Here is a 22,779-nt window from a genome sequence, read left to right as displayed (position 1 = left end):
GGAGCCGTGGAGGATTTTAATGGCCCCTGTCACTTCCTTTTATAAAACTGACCCAGTAGGGTTTATCTATAACTCAGGTGTTTTGTATTAGGGTAAGTACTTGCTGAGAAAAGCTCCATTACCTCTTCTTTTCGGAGCATCAGAAGTAGGATGTTACATGGTACAAGAGGCCTTCGTAATTCTACGCATCTGGAAGCCCAGAGACTGACAGTGGCCAATGGCGCACAGGAGATTGGGGAAACTCCCACTATCTGGTGCTGAGATCTCTCTGTGCTTTTTAAAGGCTCGGAGGCTTGAGGAGCCCCACTTAAATATGTCTGTTGATGAAAATGGTTGCAGTGGAGCTGATCCCTCAAAAATTAATAAAAAGATGTCTCATCACTTAGTTTCAATCATTAATTAAATGTTTAATGCAAACATTTTAAAAGAGAAATTGCAAACTAGAAAAAAAATTCCCCTGAAAATATTTAATGTAAATAACTCCTTGAGATGGTGCTTTTTACAAAGGGTTTGTCAGCAAATGCCTTTTTGTTTAGGAGACAGGACAACAGGAAATGGTATGATTGTTTTCTATTTCAATGAGAGTTAACAAGGAATCCCACCTGGCCCCACCCCTACTCTGCATTCAAACAGACATCTGTGCAGCTTGGTGAGCAGCGGTCCTCAGCGGGAGGTGGCTGGACCCAGGTGCCCAGAGAGTATCTTCAAGCCACTACTTCTGTGCCCTCTCAGTGTCCAGAGCCACTGGCCAAGAACACTCACTAATCCACCTTTGGATTGTTATCTCTTCTATCTCAAGGCTTTGGTAATACAGCCGAAGGATAGCCATATTGGCAACAAGCTCAGGTTCTCAGACATCTAATGCCATCAGCTCATGTTGGGTAAACACAGGAAGGCACACAATAAATTAAAGCAGACCCTCTCTCCTCAGGGGGTTTGTGGTGACCTCCAGGGTGGGGGCTGGGTTAGCCAGCGGCTGAGCTTCCAGCACTGGTGTAGTGTGAGGACCACTCTGGGAAGGAGGGGGTCCTGTATTAATAAGTTGTGTCAGTATACAGGTCTCGTGAGCAAGAGGAGGAGAAAATCCTTGCCTTCTTATCCAGTGCAGTGCGGCCTCCCCAGTAAGGAGCACCCTCTCCTCCGAGTGCTGCTCACTTGCCCACTTGGCAAGGCCCAGCCATGTCTGCACAAATCAACTGTATGTACACCCTTGTTGTGAACTGGCGGCAAATTAGTCCACAGGACTCCCATCTGCTCCTTACTTAAGTGAATCACTTGGAAAACAAAACTAGAGGTTGTAGCTCAGTAAAACAATAAAGTGCTTTCGATGAGGGTAGCTGTTATTTACCAGTTGCTTCTCGTTTCACCTGAGGCACTGACACCAATGCTATGAAAGGTGATAATGTTTACCATAGTAAAAAAAAAAAATTGTAAAAGCCTGTTTCCACTAAAAAGCCTGCATTTCTAAAATGTACTTTTTTTCCTATTGTTTCCATGTCTTCACGTTACTAAACCTGATCTCACTACTGGGTAAGGAAATAGTTTATGCTGGGGTGGGGTGGGGTAGGAGGGTGGAAGACTCGAGAACAGAAAAGGAGCAGTTCATAAATATTCCTTAAGGGTTCCACTTGTGACGGTGAGAGGGGGAGGTTATGGCAAAAAAGATGAGGCCCCGTGCTGAATCCAGATGTGAGTCCTGGTAAGTGGAGACACGGAGACACACAGATTGGCTTCTGGAAGGGTCCATGTTCAACCTAAGACTTTATTCTGAGTCCACATACTTGGTAACTGCTATAACACGCTTGCATCTTCCATGGCCTCGATCCACCTGTAAAACAGAGGAGAGGGAACAATTAAGTGTCACCGCTCTGTGACTCCGGTCAGAGAACTTATAAGTGACCAGGTGGACAAGGTGACTGTTAGCTTGATGTCAGGAACCATGTCATATTCATATGTGTTTCCCTAGCATTTAGCAAAAGGGCTGGAACACAGTGGAAATGTCTGCTGAACCAAGGTGTGCCTGTATGAACGGATCATGATAATCTTTTTTAAAAATCTTACAACCAGGAACAGGTAGTTCCATTGTTCTGCTGTGGCCCAAAGAGATTTGATGAAACAGGATGGCTGGAACAGAGAGAAGCTAAAGCCCTGGGTAGTAACTTGTTTCCTTCTAGAGGGAGAGGCAAGGACATACAGGCCTAGGTATTTGGGTACCTTTGAGCCGAATTGGTATCCTCTGCTTTGAAGCTATAAAATAGGGTTTTCTTATGGTAGAGGTGAAAAATGGGTCCTACTTCACTGCTGCCCTCTTCCTTCTCTGGTGCAATGGTGAAACCGAGCAGGGGCATACTCTCCATGGCCACTGTGTCCTACAGAGGGAAAAAGCGAAAACTGGTATTAAACACGGCACTATACATACAGTCAACTGCTCAGCATTTACCGTTCCGTCCGATTTAAGATACACGAGGAGTCCTTCTGTGTGAGGTATGCTCTGGCAACACTGGAATAACCACTTGCGTACTCTTCTCCCCCACTCCCCGTGAGGACCAGTCATGCAGAGAGAAAGAAACTTAACACTGTCACAGCCTGTTAAGGTCCAGGCATTTGCATCTCCATACTATCTTGTTGAATCTTCACAATAATCATAGAAGGTGTCATGTCACTCCTGTTCTAAGACACTGAGGCTCAGGGAAGGTAAATAACTCCCTCCCTAAGATCACAAAATTTAGTAAGGGGCAGAGAGAATTTGGACTCATGACCACCTTCTAACACTACGTTCTTTCTGCTGACTTGAATCGTCAGTGACTGTTTTCCAGAATTACTTCAGAAAACATACCCCCTGTACTTGTTCCCTCATGCCCTCATCCACTTAGGGTGTCTGTGCTACAAAGTTGCTAACAATTTGATGAGATGTACACAGAGAACATAAGTAGATCTTAAAATCACAGTACTCAGTGGAAAGAGATTTTTGTATATAAAGATATATTTACATGTATTTATGTGAAGATACATCCTTATCAAAAAAAACACTATGAAGCCACACATGAAGAGATACAATTAGTTAAGCAATTAGTTAAGATATAATTAGTTAAGAAGGTGGTGGGAGGGGAATGGGGATAGTTGAGGTTGTGCATAAGATGCAATCAATTTTCAAAGACTGCTGTATCAGGAAAAGCATCTGACAAAACTCAGTATCGATTCATGATTTAAATAAAACCCCTAAGCAAACTAGAAGGGAATTTCCTTAATCTGAGGGCACCTGAAAAATACCTATAGCTAATATCCTACTTAAGAGTGAAATACTGAATGCTTTTCCTATAAGATTGGGAACAAGACAAGAGGGTGTTTGCTCCCAACAATTAAACTCAAAATTGTACTGAAGGTCCTAGCCATTAAGGCAAGAAGAAGAAAAACATAAAGTTCAGAAATAGAAGAAGTTAAACTATCTGTGCCTGCAAAGGATTTGATTATAAAACAACTACTAGAACCAATAACCAATTTAGCAAGGTCATAGGATAATCAGTTTTTTCTATCTGTTTACTACCAGGATACAACTGGAAAATAAATTCCATTCAAAATAGCATGCAAGGGGCAGCCTGGGTGGCTCAGCGGTTTAGCACTGCCTTCAGCCCAGGGCAAGATACTGGAGACCTGGGATTGAGTCCCACATCAGGCTCCCTGCATGGAGCCTGCTTCTCCCTCTGCCTGTGTCTCTCTGCCTCTCTCTCTCTCTCTCTCTCTCTCTCTCTCTCTCTCTGTCTCTCATGAATAAATAAATAATTTAAAAAATAGCATACAAAAAATAAAATAGAGATAAAGTTAACAGAAATGCAAGAACATAAGTATATGACCTCTATATTGAAACTATAACACCTTAAAAGAAAAACTAAAGAATAAGTAAATGAAGATATATGCCACGTTCATAGATTTGAAGATTCAGTATTGTTAAGATACCAACTCTCTCTGAATTGATTCAACAATCCCTGTAATAATCTCAGGTGTGCAGAAATTGACAAGTTTATACGGAAACATAAAAGACCTAGACTACCCCCAAACAATCTTTAAAAAGAACAATGTTGGAGGGGCACCTGGATGGTTCAGTTGGTTATGCATCCAACTGGTGATTTTGGCTCAGGTCGTGATCTCATGGGTCATGGGATTGAGCCCCATGTCAGTGGGGAGTCTGAGATTCTCTCCCTCTGCCCCTCCCCCGAGTCCTGTGAGCATGCACGCTTTCTCTCTTTCAAATAAATAAATAAATAAATCTTAAAAAAAAAAAAAAAGAATAATGTTAGAGGCTTACACAACCGGATTTCAAGACTTACTGTAAAGTTCTAGTGATTAAGGCAGTAAGGTAGTGGCATAAAAATTAAATATATCACTGAAATAGAATAGAAAATTCAGAGATAGCCCCAAATGTATTTAATCATTTGTTACTTAATAAAGACACCAAAATAATCCTATAGGGAAAGGAAAGCCTTTTTCTTTAACAAGTGGTGGTGGAATAACTGGATATCCATACGGAAAAAAATGAACCTCAACCCCTATCTCACACCATACTCAAAATTAATTTTAGATAGACCTGAATGTAAAAGCTAAAACACTGGAGATCTCAGAAAGCAAATACAGGGGAACAACTTTTTGACTTGCAGTAGACAAAAGTTTCTTAAAATATGAAAGGCAATAGTCATAGAGGAAAACGCTAATAAATTAGGTTTTATGTTAAAAAAACTTCTGTTCACCAAAAGAACAGAACAAATTCATTAAGAAAATTCAAAGGTAAGCCACAAAATATTTATTCACAAAACATTTATCTGACAAAAGACTGGTATCCAAGATATGCAAAGAATTTTGTAACTCAGTAATAATAAGACAACTTACTTTTTAAAATGTGCAAGAGATCTGAACAGACATTTCTCAAAGGGAAATACACAAATAGCCAATAAGCACATCAAAAATATTAGTCATGGGACACATGGGTGGCTCAGTGTTTGAGCGCCTGCCTTTGGCTCAGGACATGATCCCAGGGTCCTGGGATCAAGGTTTGCATCGGGCTCCCTGCAGGGAGCCAGCTTCTCCCTCTGCCTGTGTCTCTGTCTCTCTCTGTGTGTCTTTCATGAATGAATAAATAACACCTTTAAAAAATATATTGTTAGTCACTAGGAAAACCTAAATTAAAACCACAATGAGATTCTTAGTAAATTAATGACTGAATACTAAGTGTTAACTAAGATGTGGACCAACCATAACTCTCCCATTTACATACATTGATGAGGGCAGCCTAAGACGGTAGACCACTTTGCAAAAGTTCTGTTAGTTTCTGATAAACCAAACATATACTTTCCTATGATCTAGAAATTCCAATCCTAGGTGTTAACCCAAGTGAAATAAAAACCCATTTTCATATAAAAACCTGTATACAGAAGTTTAAAGTGGTTTTATTCATAATTAACAAAAAAAAAAAAAAAAACAAAACGGAAACAACCCAAACGTCCTTCAATTTGATGAAATAGAACAAACAAATGGTGGTATCAAATGATCACAACATGGAATACTACTCAGCCATAAAAGGGAATGACCTACTGCTGTATTCAAAAACATGTATCTTAAACACATCCTGCTGAGTGGAAGAAGTCACATTTCTATGTGATTCCATTTACATAGAACAAAGATTCTAAAAGAGGTGAAACTAATCTATGTTGGAAAAAATTCAGAACTCTGGGGACAGGAATAAGGTAGGGATACATAGATAAATGATGGGGTCACAGTATAGACAGTGAAAACTGGCTATCCATTTTATCAAACGATTTTTCTTTGATGGAATTTGAAAGCTTAGTCCTTTCTTTTAAAAGCATTTTTTAAAAAAGATTTTATTTATTTATTTCCGAGAAAGAGAAGCAGAGACACAGGCAGAGGGAGAAGCAGGCTCCATGCAAGGAGCCTGATGTGTGACTCGATCTCGGGACACCAGGATCACGCCCTGAGCCCAAGGCAGACGCTCAACTGCTGGGCCACCCAGGCGTCCCTGAAAGCTTAGTCCTATCACTGGTATGGTCTTATTAAGAAATTGTACAAGCTCTTTATGGGAAAAACTACTTTGGAAACATACTTGAAATCCACTTTTTAAAATTAACTTAGGGGGGATCCCTGGGTGGCTCAGAGGTTTGGCGCCTGCCTTCGGCCCCAGGTGTGATCCTGGAGTTCCCGGATCGAGTCCCACATCAGGCTCCCTGCATAGAGCCTGCTTCTCCCTCTGCCCGTGTCTCTGCCTCTCTCTCTCTCTCTCTCTCTCTCTCTCTCTCTCTCTCTCTGTGTCTCTCATGAATAAGTGGACAAAATCTTTAAAAAATAAAAAATAAATAAAAGCAACTTAGGGTGTCACTTCCAACGACAGTCGTTGCTCAGGACCTAGAGACTTTGGGTTTTCCATTCCTAGACAGGATTCACATCTTTGGTGGTTATTTAATCATCACTAACCCTCTTCACTTGTCTAAGCCAGCATTTCTTCTTCCCAAAGAGTAGTCCATGGGGTAGAATAGTTCCGTGAGACACTCCATGAGGAAGGGCCTATGATCAGGCCAACATGGGAAATCTCCACAACACACATGGGTACATTACAAATTCTGAGAAGGACTTCTGTGAGGCACCCACTAACTGCCTACTCAGGGTCCACTCAGAACCCAGTGTTTAGATAACCTCTGTGAGCATCCTGTGTAATACCCACTTAGAAGATGCTACCCTGGGCTGCAGGTAGGCATTTCAGCTTATTCTGGAAAGATCAAATTCTCCTCAGTTCCTCTGTGGGCATGTCAGCAAGGGCTTGACTCACATAGCACTGGAGTTGCACAGGCCCACTGTGGGTCCCGCTGTGGGTCCCTTCTGGCTTCTGGGATTCCCAGAGGGAGTGGCAGGCTGCGACCATCACAGCTGCAGGTCTTTTGTAAGCTTTATACACCCCAAAAGAAAATGTCTCTTCCACCTTTGCCAGCATCCACGGTCAGGGAGGAAGGGCCAACCCTGAGCTGATGCGAATATCCTCCTGGGGTAAAGCACACACCCTCTGCAGCTGGGCAGAGAATACTTAAGTCCCGTTTTCAAAGTGGGTTAGGTGTGGAAGCCTCCAGATGGTGGGGCCTACACATAGACATCTTTCAAACTATCCTCCAGGTTTAGCCTGGGTCAGGACCAGAAAGCTCCCTGCTATATAACCATAGCCCACACGTGTCTACTTTGGCAGGAGGCTTGACTTCCAAGGCCCTCCTACATGTTAGATGTAAAGGTAAGATGCTCTCAAAGAAATAGAAGCTTAAGTTTGATTTAGTAGAAACATTACCATGAAGCAATGTAGTTCCCTGGTAAAGGAAATGCACAGAGCAAAAAAATGTGGTATATTCTTTGTTCCAAACAACTGAGGTGGAGAGCAGAAAGCAGCCTGCTCTTATGGAGTGTCTGGCTTGTGCTAGGTGCGGGCCTATGACATTCAAACACCTGGGTGCACAGGTCTCATGCTGTACTGCCTTACTTCCACAGAGAAATGGTAAGTTCTTTTGACTTGGAACCGAAACATGGTTGTGTATCCACAGCAACACTCAGCACATAGTGCTGCTTGACACAGACTTGAGTGACATGAGAACTGGAACCAGCATCCAGCCTCATACTGCCCTGCAGGTGATGGGGTGTTGTGCACACCCAGATGGACATTCTGAGGTATGAGCTTAACCTGAGGGCCTTCACAGGTGAGAGGAGAGAAAGCACAAACCACCACTACCTCACTGGCCATGTAGGTGTAGAGCACTTTGCCTTTGATGACAAACCAGAGCTTCTTCCAGTGCCTCTTGCCTTTCTTGCACCGGCTGAGATAGCCACTGATGGCGGAGCCCTCTCCAGAGGCGGCCACCTGACAGAAGAGAAGCAGAGCGGTCAGGACACCAGGTGGTAGACATGGTTCAGACAGAGCTAAAATGACAATGCAAACCAGTTGGCAGAGTGTTTATACTACTTTGAAATCTGAAACTCGGATGAGGTCTCAGGATACATCCAGCACCTCAAAAGCAGCAGAACAGTACCAGGCTTTAAGACAGGATTTACTGAATGGACTCAGGAGACCAGGAGTCAAAAACTACCTTCAGGAGTGCCATCCCAAGTGGTGTTTCAGATTCTTGGCTCCCTCTCCCCAGCCCCCAAGGCCTCAAAATATGAAACTGCAGATATCTGGGGGAAAGGTTCCTCCTAAAATTGATTCTTATAAGGGTTAGTATCTATTCTCAAACTATTCCAAAAAATAGAAAAGTAAGGGAACCTTCCAAATTCATTCTATGAGGCCAGCATTAACCCTGATACCAAGCCAACTAAAGACACCACTAAAAAAGAGAACTTCAGGCCAAATATCTCTGATGAACATAGATGCAAAAATCCTCAACAAAATACTAGCAAACCAAATCCAACCATATATTAAAAAAATCATTCACCACAATCAAGTGGGATTTATTCCTGGGATGCAAGGATGGTTCAATATTCACAAATCAATCAATGTGATACATCACATTAAGAAAGAAAGGATAAGAACCAAATAATCATTTCAACAGATGTAGAAAAAGCATTTGACAAAGGACAACATCCATTCATGATAAAAACACTCAAGTAGGTTTAGAGGGAACATACCTCAATATAATAAAGGCCATTTATGAAAAGTGCACAGCTAATATCCTAAATGCAGAAAAACTGACAGCTTTTCCTCTACAGTCAGGGATAAGACAGGGATGTCCACTCTTAACATTTTTATTCAACGTAGTACTGGAAGTCATATCCACAGCAATCAGACAACAAAAAGAAATAAAAGGAATCCAAACTAAGATGCCTGGCGGACTTGGTTGGTGGAGCATGCAACTCTTGATCTCAGGGTCATGACTCTAAGCCCCATGTTGAATGTAGAGATTACTTTTTTTAAAAAAAAGTCCTCCAAATTGGGAAGGAAGAAGTAAAATTTTCACTATTTGCAGATGACATTACACTATATATAGAAAACCCAAGAGACTCCACCAAAATACTGCTAGAACTGATAAACAAATTCAGTAAAATCACAGGATACCAAATCAACATACAGAAATCTGTTGCATTTCTATATGCCAATAATGAAGCAGCAGAAAGAGAAATTAAGGAATCAACCACATTTATGATTGCACCAAAAACAACAAGATACCTAGGAATAAACCTAACTAAAAAGGTGAAAGAAAGATCTGTACTATGAAGAAACACTGATGAAAGAAGTGAAGATGGCATAAAAAGATGGAAAAATATCTCATGCTCATGGATTAGAAGAACAAATATCATTAAAATATCAAATATCTATACTATATATATATCTCTATACTATATTTATATATATACAAATATCTATACTACCCAAAGCAACCTTCACAGTTAATGTAATCCCTGTCAAAGTACTACTAGCATTTTTCACAGAGCTAGAATAGTCCTAAAATTTGTATGGAACCACAGAAGTCCCTAAATAGCCAAAACAACCTTGTAAAAGAAAAGCTGGAGGCATCACAATTCTGGATTTAAAGTTATAGTACAAATCTGAAGTAATCAAAAACAGTGTGGTATTGGCACAAAAACAGACACATATCAATGGAACAGAACCCAGAACCCAGAAATGTACCCACAACTATATGGTCAACTAATCTTCAACAAAGCAGGGAAGAATATCCAATGGGAAAAAGGATGTTTCCTCAATAAATGGTATTGGGAAAACTGGACAGTGACATGCAGAAGAGTGAAACTGGGCCACTTTCTTACACCATACACAAAAATAAATTCAAAATGGATGAAAGACCTAAATGAGAGACAGAAAAACACTTAAAATCCTAGAGGAGAACACAGGCAGCAGCCTCTTTGACATGGGCCATAGCAACTTCTTACTAGATGTGTCTCCTGAGGCAAGGGAAACAAAAGCAAAAATGAACTATTGGGATTTCATCAAAATAAAAAGCTTCTGCAAAGAGAAGGAAACAATCAACAAAACTAAAAGGCAACCTTTAGTATTGGATAAGATATCTGCAAATGATATATCTGATGAGGGGTTAATATACAAAAATACATAAAGCACTTACAAAACTCAACACCTAAAAAACGAAAAATCCAGTAAAGGAATGGGCAGAAGACATGAACAGACATTTCTCCAAAGAAGACACACAGATGGCCAACAGACACATGGAAAGATGATCACATCACTTATCATCAGAGAAATGCAAATCAAAACTGCAGTGAGATACCACCTCACACCTGTCAGAATGGCTAAAATCAACAACATGAGAAACAACAGGTGTTGGTGAGGATGTGGAGTAAGGGGAACCCCTTTGCACTCTGCTGGGTATGTGAACTGGTGCAGCCACTCTGGAAAACTGTGGAGGTTCCTCAAGAAGTTAAAATAACTATCCTATCGTCTAGCAATTTCACTGCTATTTACCCAAAGAATACTAAGATATTAATTCAAAGGGACATATGTATCCCAATGTTTATAGCAGCATTACTGACAATGGCCAAGATATGGAAGCAGCTCAGATGTCGATTGATTGATGGATAAAGAAGAAGCAGTATATACATACAGTGGAATATTACTCAGCCGTAAAAAAGAATGAAATCTTGTCACTTGCAATGACATGGATGGAACTAGAGGGTATTATGCTGAGTAAAATAAGTTGGTCAGAGAAAGATAAATACCACATAATTTAAACTCATATGTGGAATTTAAGAAACAAAACAAATGAACAAAGGGGAAAAAAAAGAGAGACAGAGAGGGAACAAACCAAGAAACAGACTCTTGACTATTGAGAACAAACTGATAGTCACCAAAGGGCAGGTAGACAGGGGATGGGTGAAATACATGATGGGGATTAAGGAGTGCACTGTTGTGATGAGCACCAGGTGTTGTGTGGACGTGCTGACTCACTATATTATACACCTGAAACTAATATAGCACTGTATATTAACTAACTGGAATTTAAATGAAAGCTTGGGAAAAAAACCCCACACATACATGCTCAAAAAATAAATTTGATTCTTACATTTTTAAAATTTTTAAGAAGATTTTACTTATTTGAGAGAGAGAGAGAGCATGAGCACAAGCACGAGCAGGAGGGTGGGGGGCAGAGGGACAGGGAGAGAGAGAATCTCAAGCAGACTCTGCACTGAGTGTAGAGCCCCATGCATGGCTTGATGCAGGGCTCAATCTCGCAATCCTGAATTGTGACCTGAACTGAAACCAAGAGTCACACATTCAGCTGATGAGCTACCTAGGTGCCCCTGATTCTTATACTTTTAAGCTCATCTCTTAGTTTAAGGATGGATCCTCTTTGTAATGTTTACTTAAAAGGTTTTATGATCTTCTTCCTAATGGGGGTGTTAATTCCTATTGTTATTAGTAGATGTGATATTTGTCTGTTGGAGAGTCTTTATGTGGGAGTTCAAAACACAACACAGGTTTAGAGTAATACTAGTCTGGGGTTCCAGGCCAGGTTCTCCCACTTATTTGATCAGCAATGTGTGACCAAATGTGGAATGATAGCTAAGAGAAATTAAGTGTGGAAAAATGTATAGAAGATTCAGTACAACTTCTTATCTTTTGGGTAAAAAATAAAAGGATCAATGAATGTACATCTTTATTATATATATGCAATAAAATTTCTGGAAGGATCCTTAAGAAACTTGATGGTGGTTATCTCTGAGGGTGGGTGAGCCTGGAGGACTTTGGGGAAGGAGAAAAACTCATGTTTCATCAGGTATTCTTTTGTGCTGTTCTTTTTTTTAAGCTTTTGTTTATTCATGAGAGAGAGAGAGAGAGTGAGGCAGAGACACAGGCAGAGGGAGAAGCAGGCTCCATGCAGGGAGCCTGACATGGGACTCGATCCTAGGTCTTCAGCATCAGACCCTGGGCTGAAGTCAGTGCTAAACTGCTGAGCCACCCAGGCTGCCCCTTTTGTGCTGTTTTGAAAAAACATTTTCTTTACCATGTATGTGTTATTCCCAAGCTTTTTAATATGCAAAGGAATTAAGTTAATGAACAGAACTGTACCCCCTTTAAATATTTCATGCCCTAACACTTTTTAAAACCCTTGCCACCTGCTACTCAATAATGAATATTAATGCAGAAACTTGGAAACAGCTGATCACACTTCTTTTGACAGCTTGTATATGCACAGGTACACATTCGTTTGTGGTTGTGTTCAGAATATAGACATATGATCTGACCCTCCATATAGGATGGACTTGACTTCAAACAATTCTGAGGTTTCCTACAAAGAGTCCCATACCCTCTAGGAGGCTCAGCACCTGAGGCCACTTGGGACCTATAGGTTGATTGGTCAGCATAGCTCCGAGGGCCTGCTAGGGAGGGCTAAGGCAGGACTGTGGCTCTTTCAGTCAGAAGAACCCCAGTGATCTGTGCATTGCCCTTGGAGACCAGGTCCAGGCCATGGGACAGTAGAGAAAGTAAGGAGGAAAAAAAGAAAGACTTGGAGGGGAGGGAGGGATGGGAAAGACTTCTAGCACCATCCACATTTCAGGTCTTGCCTTCTGCCACCAAGCAGCCATGTCCTCAGTGATGCCCAGGAGACAAACTCTGAGTCAGTCCTTGTCACTAGAGTGTCTCCCGTTGGGAATTCTCTTTGTCCTGAAGGGCTCAGCCAGGTTGGGGTGGGGGTATGGGTGTGGCATGAGGGGTTCATGGTCCTTCTCTGTCAGTGGACAGAGAAGGACTATGAACCTTCTAAATCCCTTGCCTCCCACACAGGCAGTCCACCTGCCTTACCTCAGTTAGGGCTGAAGGGACCTTCTTCTGCTTCTTGAAGGTCGAGGGGTTGATGCTGTGGAAGACGGATGAGAAGGCACTGCTCGAGAAGCGGGGGGAGGACAAGGGGAAGCTCATGCTCACGGGCCGCTCTGTAACCAAGACAAGCCAGGCAAAGGGAGGTGAGTGTCCACATGGACAGGCATGCACCTTGCTTTGGAATGCCAGTCCCTAAAAAATTAGAGCTCCTAGTACCCTCATGAGATGAGACTCAGCCTCATGATGGGGGTTAGGTGTGACCAGAAAGACAAGCACACTCCCTCTGCTGACACAAAGGCCATGGTGACCAAGAAGAAAGGCTTCTCCTGGGTGCTGGCCATGCCTTCTTCATCTGGGCTGTCCTCCATGATGGCTTCAGGTGGCCTCAGGGAGAAAACTTTGCTTTTAGGCCCAGTAAACACTTGCTGTCCCTTTGGACCAACATTGCCTACACAAAGCCTGTACCCTGAGCACAGTCTCTCAAGGGCCAGCCTGGCTTCCCCAGGCTCTTTTATCAATCAAGAAGCCCTCAGCCCTTGCCTGATCCACAGTTCCTGTGCTGTCTGTCTCAAAATCCTTATCCTGGAAAAGTCCCGCAGAACCTAAGTCTATAGAACATTTTCAAAAAGAGTGCCACCGTGGCAAAGTAAACATGAAGCACCACGCCTGCTTCACAGAGAGGCACAGACCGAGTGCTTCCCAAGCTTAGCTGCCCACAGACCCTTCTTCTGGGAGTGCCAATCGACTTCCCATGGAGTCAACATTTTAGGAAACAGTGCCCCAGGTGTGAGTTTAAACCCCCTTTTCCTCCTCCAGGGCTGCTTTTGTTCTGTGCCTCCCCAGGAAAGTGGCTTCAGGGACCAACCACAGGTCGGTGAGAGGCCTCCCAGAAGAGCAGTGGTCCCCAGGTTACCTCTCATCAAGCCTGGGACATCCCCGCCCCTCTTCTTCAGCTCCCCGTAGCAGCCATCACAGACCTTGGCCATCCGGTCCTTGAGGTACTTCAGAGGGTACTTGTTTCTTGAACAGTTCCGGCACACAATCTGCAAGGCCAGTTGGGGACACATTCTGGAACAGTTCTCACCCTCTGCATGTGCAGAGGGCCAGCGTCCTCTCCCCTCTGCTGGCCACCCCCCTGCCACTTCTCCAGGAACTGTTCTGAGTGCAGGACTGTGCCAGGTCCCCCTGCTTTTCCATCGTAGAGACACAGTTTCTCTGCAAATGTCTTATCAGTTTATCTGATAAGCCCTTAACCAGGACACAATACTTTTTCTCCAAAGACAATAGCCACATGTGCTCTGATTTTCCTTTGGGAATGCACTGGTCTAATAGAACGGGATTTGGAGCCCTGGCTCCAGGCTCTCACTATAATGGGCATCAACAATCCCTATCTGACAGGGTTAGTGTGAAAACACCCTGACCTGGGCTCCACAGCAACTGCTGGGTGCCCCTGAATCCCCACCCCACCCCACACGACCCTATGTACACACTCACCCAGATGAGTGTGACTCACCTTGCCACAGGCATGGCAGTGATGACGCCTCAGGGTGAGGGAGAAGTCACAGCCACAGTTCATGCACATCATAACATGTGTGACAGGCACCAGAGTGGGGGGCCTCTCCCCCAGGCTAACCCCCAGCCTCTCTCGTATCTGGAGCAATGGAATGAGGAGAGCAGTGTGGTCAGGAGATGGCTGGATGGGTGCCCTCTTTCCAGTACAGGGTGTGTACACACACATTCTAATTCTACAACCCCCTCCATCCCACTGCATCCTCCAGAATGCTAACTTTGGGTCAGAAACAGAGCCAACTAGAGGTATTTGGGCTGCACAGTGACTGTGGGGAGTTGGTGGGAGGGGTAGGAGGCGGAACCTGATGGAAGGAGCGGTGGGTACCCAGGGAAACCCAGGGCTGTGAGGCCAGTGTCAAGTGGCTCTAGGGTCCCCACTCACCTCCACACTGTGGTGAAAGGCCGCCAAAGCTTGGGCCTTGTAATCCTCAGGGAGGGCCCTGCTCAGACAGCTGTGCCACTCATCTCGTTCTGCACAGGAGCTGTGGGCAAAAGCTAGTGTGAGCAAGGCATGCAGGCATGCACAGCAGCTTGGCCTCTGTTTCTCAGTGTAGATCAAGTTCCCCCACCTCTCCCCTGGCTGTGCCTCTTGGTGTCTGACATCCCAGCAAGCACCAGCCACCTGTCAGACCAGCCTAGGACTGTACCTCAGTATCTGCCTCTACTAACAGGGTAGCCAGGGCAAGCTAGCTGTCCTCTGGGCCTGCTTCCTTCCCTATAACACGGGACTGTCAGTACCATTCCTCTAACTCCCAGCACTGTTATGTGGAAGAAATGACATGTAGGTTTGTTCATGGTAAAGCACTGTGCAGAAGCAAAGGGCATTTGGGAGGCACAGAGGTTCCCACACTTAGGAGGGACGAGGGGCAGGGTGCCGAGGGCTGTGTACACAGGGATGGGAGGAGTAGGGACAGCTGGAAAAGTTCAACATCCTCGTCTCTCCATCTTCCTCATCATTTTCCTACATAGTTTCCCAGACATTCCCTCACCCAACAAGCTGACTTCCAAATCCCTACTCTGCACCCTGCCCCACAGGTTTCCTGAGTGGTGAGCACGGTCCTGAGGCAGCGGGGTGAAAATTCTCCCAGGGCCCACTAGGTGTCGCTCCCACCCTGCATTAAGTGTGTGGCCTGCCCAGGAAAGCCAGGATAAGGGACCAGATTGGCCAGGGAGGGAGGCACAGGGGGTGATGGGTGACTAGATGCCATCCCCTAAAGGGAGATGTATGGGTGCCCCTGTTCCCTGAAAGCTTCAGCATGAAGTATTTGGGCATGCAGGAAAGTGACTGGCCTGTCAGTGACAGTGGCTCCTCAAGGCCATTGGCCCAAGGACAGTGCCCCTGCCTAGTAGAGATGGACAGCCCCATCTGAAGGGCCGAGTATGGCCACCCACACTGGACAAATAGAAGCCATACCCTTCTCCGGCCTCAGACTTCCCTAGAGATGAGGAGAAAAAACACCATGGAACCCCACCTAGGCATCACCTCCTCCAGGAAGCCTGCCCTTACTTCCCCGATGGGTGGTTGCTCCATGGAATTTTCAAGGTTTCTTCTACCCACTGAGGCCAGTAGACAGCAGTGGATAAGAGCTCTGGCTCACACACTCCTGCATTTGAGCCCCAGTTCCTCCTCACATGGTCATGTGACTTCCCTCTAGGCCTCAACTCCCCAGGCATGGGGGAGGCCTCAAGCTCCACACCCAAGGGTGGCGATGGGATCAAAGGAGCCTGAAACCCAGCAGATGCCCAATGCACATTGCTCTTGTCATCAACACTATTAACTATTACAGCAGTTATGTTCTATGCCCTGCCCTTAATGTGCGCTTCCACTGAGCACACCAAGGTTTAAATCCTGTGTCCTCAGCACAGGACCTAGCACTGAGGAGTGGCTAATACATGCTTGAACAAGTAAACGCAACTACATGAGAGTGTATCAGCGTGTGCACATCCTGTGCCACACCTGGAACGACCTCCTCACACAAACAGTACTGCTGCCACCCCCAGGGTCATGCACCAGCTGAGGGAGGAGACACCTATGCCTTGGGGACCCTGTCCCAGCCCCCACAGTGCCCACAGTGGACCTAGCAGGAACCGTATCTCCCTGGGGTTTGAGCCCAGAGAGCTAGAGCTGGACTTGCCCTGAAGCTCTTTTGCTGCCCAGAGTGAGGTGGGATCCTTGGGTAGCCTAAAGGCCTGGAGAAAACACAGACACTTCTGATAGAAAGGCCACACCTCCAAACCAGGGAAAGGCAAATGATGAATGCTCACTCATTATGTTTTTCTCTTGCTCTCTGGATATGAAAGCCTAAAAGCAGACCACTTTACGAACTAAAGTGCACAGTGTGTTTTTCACTCACCTTAACTTCTTGCATTGCTGTAAAGACCCAATGTTTTACAAACATGAGATACTGTTATTGTTGTATTTAAACACTAGGTTCTAGAACATAAGCCCCTTGACCCAAAACAATACCAAAATAGACATGACACATCCAGCTTGTTATTCCAACCTTTAACACCTATAAAATCCTGCCCCTCCACCCCCCAGGCCCTCCTTCCACCCACCTCCCCATACCTTGCAGACAGAGTCAGGCAGGACTGGGGAGTCTCGATCTTTAGAGCATAGGGCACTTTCTCCATCACAGGGCGACTGACCTGCAAAACCAACAGCAGACTGTCAGGGTAGGACTGGGGAGGGGCAACCACAGACCCCACTCTTCTCTTGGTCTTGCCACCATCCTTCTATGAGCTTGAGTTTCCTCACGGGCAAAGGGTGGTAGACGCTGTGTGCATGTGTGTGCATGGAGGGGGGAGTGCTGGCCCCAACTCCGTGGTCTGTGGGCACCTGCCCACCCCAGGGTGGTGGGTATGTACCCTAAAGAGCGGAAAGCAGGCTCTTTTTTTTTTTTTAAAGATTTACTCATTTATTTATGATAGACATAGAGAGAGAGAGAGGCAGAGACACAGGAGGAGGGAGAAGCAGGCTCCATGCCGGGAGCCTGATGCGGGATTCGATGCGGGACTCGATCCCGGGACTCCAGGATCACGCCCTGGGCCAAAGGCAGGTGCTAAACCACTGAGCCACCCAGGGATCCCCGGAAAGCAGGCTCTTAAGGACATACCTATACACCATGTGCATAGCAGCATTATTTATAATAGCCAAAAGGTGAAAGTAACTCAACTGTCCATCCGTGGAAGAATGGAAAAACAAAATATGGTCTATATGTACAATGGAATATCATTAAGCCATAAACAGGAAGGACATTCTGACACAGGCTGCAACATGGATGCACCTTGAGGACATCCTGCTAGCTGAAATAGGCCAGTCACAAAAAGACAAATACTGCATGATCCTACTTCTATGAATTATCTAGAGCAAATTCCTGGAGACAAAAAGTAGGATGGTAGATGCCAGGGGATGGGGCTGGAGGAATGGGAAATTAGGAAAGAGGTTGGAGTTTTATCTGGGGAGGATTTAAAAAGTTCTAGAAATCACTGGTGGTGATGGTTGCACAACAGGGTAGATACACAACACTGCTGAACTGTATGCTTAAAAATGATGAAAATGGTAAATTGTATGTTACCTGTATTTTACAATTTAAAAAAACTTTATGAAACACCCATTTATTTCCTCCCTCCAAATGTTTCCTTATGCCTCTTCCTCTTTTTAGAAATGTCCTTCCCTTTCCCCTTCCCCATCTGTCCAAATATTATTATCTAGCCTAAGGGATTCAGCTCCCCTCCTCCGGAAAGTCCTCCTTCCCTCTCCCCTCTCCCTGACTACCTATAGCACAAGGCTGCTATAACCCACAATGAAATACTGTTTCCCTGGAGCTGCCTCTTCCTGCTGATCTATGAGCTCCCATAAGTGGGGATGCGGTGGTGTCTTCTCCCCTGAGGTCTCCCTCTGCCCATCCACCCCAGGGTGGCCTAGTACCAGGCATTTACCTTCATGCTGGCCACTGACAACGTGTTCTTCAGCCGGTATTTCCCATCCTTCTGGGGATATGTGTACAGGAGCACATCGCTCATCTGGGGAGAAGGAAACCCCATCAGATGTTTCTTGGCCCCAGAAGGCTGTGTAGGGTATTTGTCTTGGAGGATCACTGAATTCTGGAGAGCAGAGGCATCTTGCCTTTTTCCTCACAGGAAAGCAAAACCACTCTGAGGGAACATGTGAGCCCCCTCCCTGAAATCCCACTCTTAGGTCTATAGTTAAAAGGAATAAATGCAGATGTCCACAAAAAGCCAAGTACAGGAATGTTCATACAGGCTTTATTCATAACAGCCAATAGTGGAAACAACCCAAATGTTACACAACAACAGGTCAATGCATAAATGAACCATGGTACATCCATACTGTGGAGTACTACACAGCAACCAAAAGGAACTGATGGAACACACACAGCATGGATGAATCTCAAAAACATGCTAAGTGAAAGAAGTCAGACACAGAGGAGTATACACTGCTTCACAGCATTTATATGAAGTTCCAAAACAGGTAAAACTAACCTGTAGTGATGGAAATTAGGCCAATGGTCGCTTAGGCAGAGGATGGGGGAAGTGAGTGCTAAGGGGCACAGGGGACCTTTCAGGGGTGGGGGACGGCTAGAAATATTCTATACCTTGACCGAAGCGGTGGTAATACAATGATATATATTAGTCAATGCGTAGGCATGTATACTTAAATTGATGCATTTTACTCTACAAATGGAGCTGCCATAAAGTATAGTTAAGGAAGGGTGATGGGGAGGGACATAGCTCCTTAAGGATAGGGAGCTGCTGAGTCCTGATCACTGGTGTACCTCCAGTGACCACAGTAGGTACTCAATATTTGTTAAATGAGCAATTGAAGCTCCTTGCCCCTATCCAGGGCAGACCAGAAGAACCATAGTGAAAGGCACCTCACTTCCATGGGGGGAGTGTTTCTGTTTGGCTAAAAGGGTTACAGTTTGGAAAAAGGATATCAATCCTCACCCTGCTCTGTAGCATCTATGCGACTGTGGATAAGCTGCCTGACCCCCCCTCCCTGAGCTTCAGCTTCCTCCCAGCAGAGCAGGGAGGGCACTGCTGCCCCTACCTCATCATGGATGCTGAGAAGAATGGACCCCAGTGAGCCCACCATGTGTGGGAGCCAGTATAAAGTAGGGGTGCTGTGAGGACTGAACAGGACGAGGCATCTAAGGAGCCGAAACAGAGCAAGAACTCAGGATTAGCACTTCCTCTCCCCACAGGTAGTCTGCTGTGGGAACAGAATCCTGCCACTAGCTCTTAGGATCCCAACATTGCAGCCACAGTAGCGCAGGACACTTGGTCTGGACACAGAGTTGCTGCATGAGCAAACCTTTCCTCTCTCTGGACCTCACTGTCTCTAAGCAGAGTTGGGGTAAACCAGGGGCCAGCAAACATTTTAATAAAGACCTAGAAAGTAAGTATTTAAGTCTTTGCAGGTCACAGAGTCTCTGTCACAACTATTCAACTCAGCCACTATAATCCAAAAGCATTCACAGACCATCCATGAACGAATGCATGAGACTGTGTTTCAATAGACCTCTAGGACCCCCAGGTCAGAGGAGACTTCAAAGCCTCCTCCAGCTCTTCCCTTCTAATAATGACAAAGAGCTACTGTCCACTGAACATTCACTCTGTACTAGGTGCTGAGGTAAGCACCCTGATCTCAATTCATGCCCCCAACAATCCCATCAGGCAGGCACTATCATTATCATCCTCATTTCACAGAGGGAGAAATTGAGGCACAGAGAGCCTTGACAACCTGCCCAAGGTTACAAAACTTTTAAGTGGCAGAGGCAGTGTCATATGTAAATGAATGCACTTCCAGTATGTTCAGGTGGGGTATGTTGGGGGTGGCCACATGGTAAGTCCTGGCCCCATCTGGGGACAGTGACCAAACCTGGGCACAGAGCCTTGCTCATAAGCCTGCCCATCCTGGGGAATTGGCTTATGTCACTGATCAGAGCAGTCCCAGACCTTGTATGGCTGCCCCTCAAGCACCTGCTGCCATGGCAACTACCATTAGCACCCTGGGGTTTTATGAGTGGTTAGGACCAGGCTGCCTTCCAATTGCCCATAGTTTTCCTTTCCTCTTCAAAGCGGGCAGGAGTTTTCAGACTGATCTGGAGGAAGATAGAGGAATTCTTCATTGAAGAGTGAAGGGGAATCTCTCACAATAATAAGCCACCAGTGGGTGCCCCACCTACCACCTGGGGCCATGGTGGGAACCTCTCTGTAGCATTACCAAAACCCCCGTGCAGTGGTGGGCAGATATCCTTTGTTCTAAAATTAACAATTATTTTATGAAACTGGCACCTTAGGAGGAAGAAAAATTCTTAAGTGTATTCATCATGGCTCTTCCTGGCTCAAGAACCTGTCTCTCTCTACCGGAGGTATTTATGAAGATCCTATACTAATTTAGAGAAAGAATGGGACCCTGGTTCAGCCTGCAGGGAGCTATGGCCTAACAAAAACAAGAGACTAAAAGAGACCCAGGCCTAGCATGGAGATGAGTGAGTGAGAGGCTATGATGAAGGGCCAATTAGATGCTGGAGAGCACATGAGGGAGGGAAAGAGAGAAAGGAGAGGGCAAAGGGGAGGAGAAGAGGGAGGGGGAGGACACTCAGGAAGATCAGGACACTGTGTCTTCCCTGGCACTCAAGGTCCCTGTGAGAGGCAGAGGCACAAGCAGAGCCTGGCCAGAGGAGGTGGCCAGATGGGGAATGGCTAGGGGTTCAAAAGGGAGCTCCCTCTATTCCAGCTGCTGCTTCATTCCCTTCCTTCATAGGCAGGAAGGACAATTATCCGACTCTAAAGACAAGGGCACTGAGACTCAGAGAAGTGATCGATGTGCCATGGGCCTCATAGCCAGTAAGTGTCAGAACTCGGATGTGATCCAGTCTGACTCCAAAGCTCATGCTCCTTTATCACCATCTTGGACCTTATTTTTTCATCCTGAGAAGACATGGTTGTGGGCTCCAACTCTCCCCAGGGCTGTGCTGGAACAGAGGGAGAACCTGTGTCCCATGGGGCCATTGTGAGAGGGAAGGGAAGACACTGTTTCCAAATAAGCTGCTTCTATGTACCTCATTTAATTCCCTAAACCACCTAGTATTTCCACTTTCCTCTTGGAAAAGCCGAGGCTCAGACATGTCTGTGACTTGTCTAAGGGTTTCAGAGGGGCTAAGCGTTGGGTTAGGATCTAACCTGCTCACTCTGGCTCATGACCACATATATCCTAAATTCAAGGCTATCATTTCTTCTCATAGAAGGAGTTTTCAAATATTTAGACTAACACGGAACAAAAGATGGCTTCCGCCTATCTCTCTTTGCTCTTCCTCTTTGTTCCCGTGGCCCTGAGATTCCGTCCATGCCATTCTCATAATTCCATCTTTATGTCAGACTTTGAAGGTTCAGGGGGCAGCATGAGACTTTTCTCTTTATTTCCAGTGCCCAGCACACCAGAGGTGCTCACTTAATATCTGAAACACAGTTCTTAAGACACTTGGAGCCTGTTCATTGTTACTCTGCACACAATTCTAACAAAGTGTAAGGAGGCTGTTGGGGCAGCCACAACTGACAGTAATAAAAAAAAAAAAAAGAAAGCCAATAGTGAATAACAGAGAGAAAATTATACCCAGCAGGTGGGAGAACTTAAAAGGCAAAACAACTTGGAAGTTGTAGGGTTGGGGCAAATTGCTGCTTGTAGCTCAACAGCCACAGAGGTTGATATTACCATGTAACAGGCCTAGGCATTCCCTGGTACCCCAGACTGTGGCTGTAAATCATCAGAACTATTACATTGTACTCTGTCTTGTGCACAGTGGAGAAAGTGCTAGACTGAGGTCACAACCCTGGTTCCCTTCTGGGCCTCTGCCACCAATCTGCTGGGAGATGCAGCCAAGGAAACTCCCCTTCTGGATCTCAGTTTTCTCATGCTTAGATAAGGCAGTCGAACAGTTATATCCAGGGTAAGAACTTCCCAGTGTTAGGATGTTTCAGATGGGGATAGAGGTAATTCAATTTTGGCAAAATTCCATTCAAAATCACTCAAATAATAAATGCAGGAAGGGTTGTGGTTGGCAAGGGTTAAGCTCTCAGCTCTCTGGAAAGCTCAGTTCTGCAGAATGATCCTCATCCTAAATATTTGTCTCTGTTCTAGCAGCCACCCTCTTCCAGCTGTCTTTGAATAATGAGCTAGAAAAACATCATAGAATTGGACAGTCCTGGGGCTTGGCTGGGGGCCAGGTACTTACCAGAAACAGGTGTCGGGGGCGTCTGCTTTTCCCTGTTACTTTCATCAGTGTCCCCTCCTTCAGAAACTCCTGTGGGAAGAGAAGGAGACCTGGAGGGTCAGACTGATGCCCACTGCCATCTTA

At 45.1% G+C, this 22,779-nt stretch overlaps 1 protein-coding gene across 3 annotated transcripts in view; it reads right to left on the bottom strand.

The window, feature by feature from the left end:
* Nucleotides 1–386: 386 nt before the first annotated feature.
* Nucleotides 387–22,779, bottom strand: part of FGD5 (FYVE, RhoGEF and PH domain containing 5) — a 120,182-nt gene continuing 97,789 nt past the window's right edge. For all 3 annotated transcript variants that reach the window (XM_072720231.1, XM_072720232.1, XM_072720233.1), the window contains 10 exons: nucleotides 22,657–22,725; nucleotides 18,338–18,421; nucleotides 16,965–17,044; nucleotides 14,778–14,877; nucleotides 14,340–14,477; nucleotides 13,740–13,869; nucleotides 12,809–12,939; nucleotides 7,769–7,897; nucleotides 2,215–2,369; nucleotides 387–1,828 (listed from right to left, as the gene is read on the bottom strand). In XM_072720231.1, coding sequence (XP_072576332.1) covers nucleotides 1,792–1,828; nucleotides 2,215–2,369; nucleotides 7,769–7,897; nucleotides 12,809–12,939; nucleotides 13,740–13,869; nucleotides 14,340–14,477; nucleotides 14,778–14,877; nucleotides 16,965–17,044; nucleotides 18,338–18,421; nucleotides 22,657–22,725 — 1,053 coding nt within the window. In that variant the 3' untranslated portion in view covers nucleotides 387–1,791. The remainder of the gene's footprint in view (nucleotides 1,829–2,214; nucleotides 2,370–7,768; nucleotides 7,898–12,808; nucleotides 12,940–13,739; nucleotides 13,870–14,339; nucleotides 14,478–14,777; nucleotides 14,878–16,964; nucleotides 17,045–18,337; nucleotides 18,422–22,656; nucleotides 22,726–22,779) is intronic.

This window comes from Vulpes vulpes, chromosome 9 (assembly GCF_048418805.1).
Source record: "Vulpes vulpes isolate BD-2025 chromosome 9, VulVul3, whole genome shotgun sequence".
Taxonomy (NCBI): domain Eukaryota; kingdom Metazoa; phylum Chordata; class Mammalia; order Carnivora; family Canidae; genus Vulpes; species Vulpes vulpes.
Note: the sequence above shows the minus strand (reverse complement) of the source record. Positions and strands in the feature narration are given on the sequence as shown.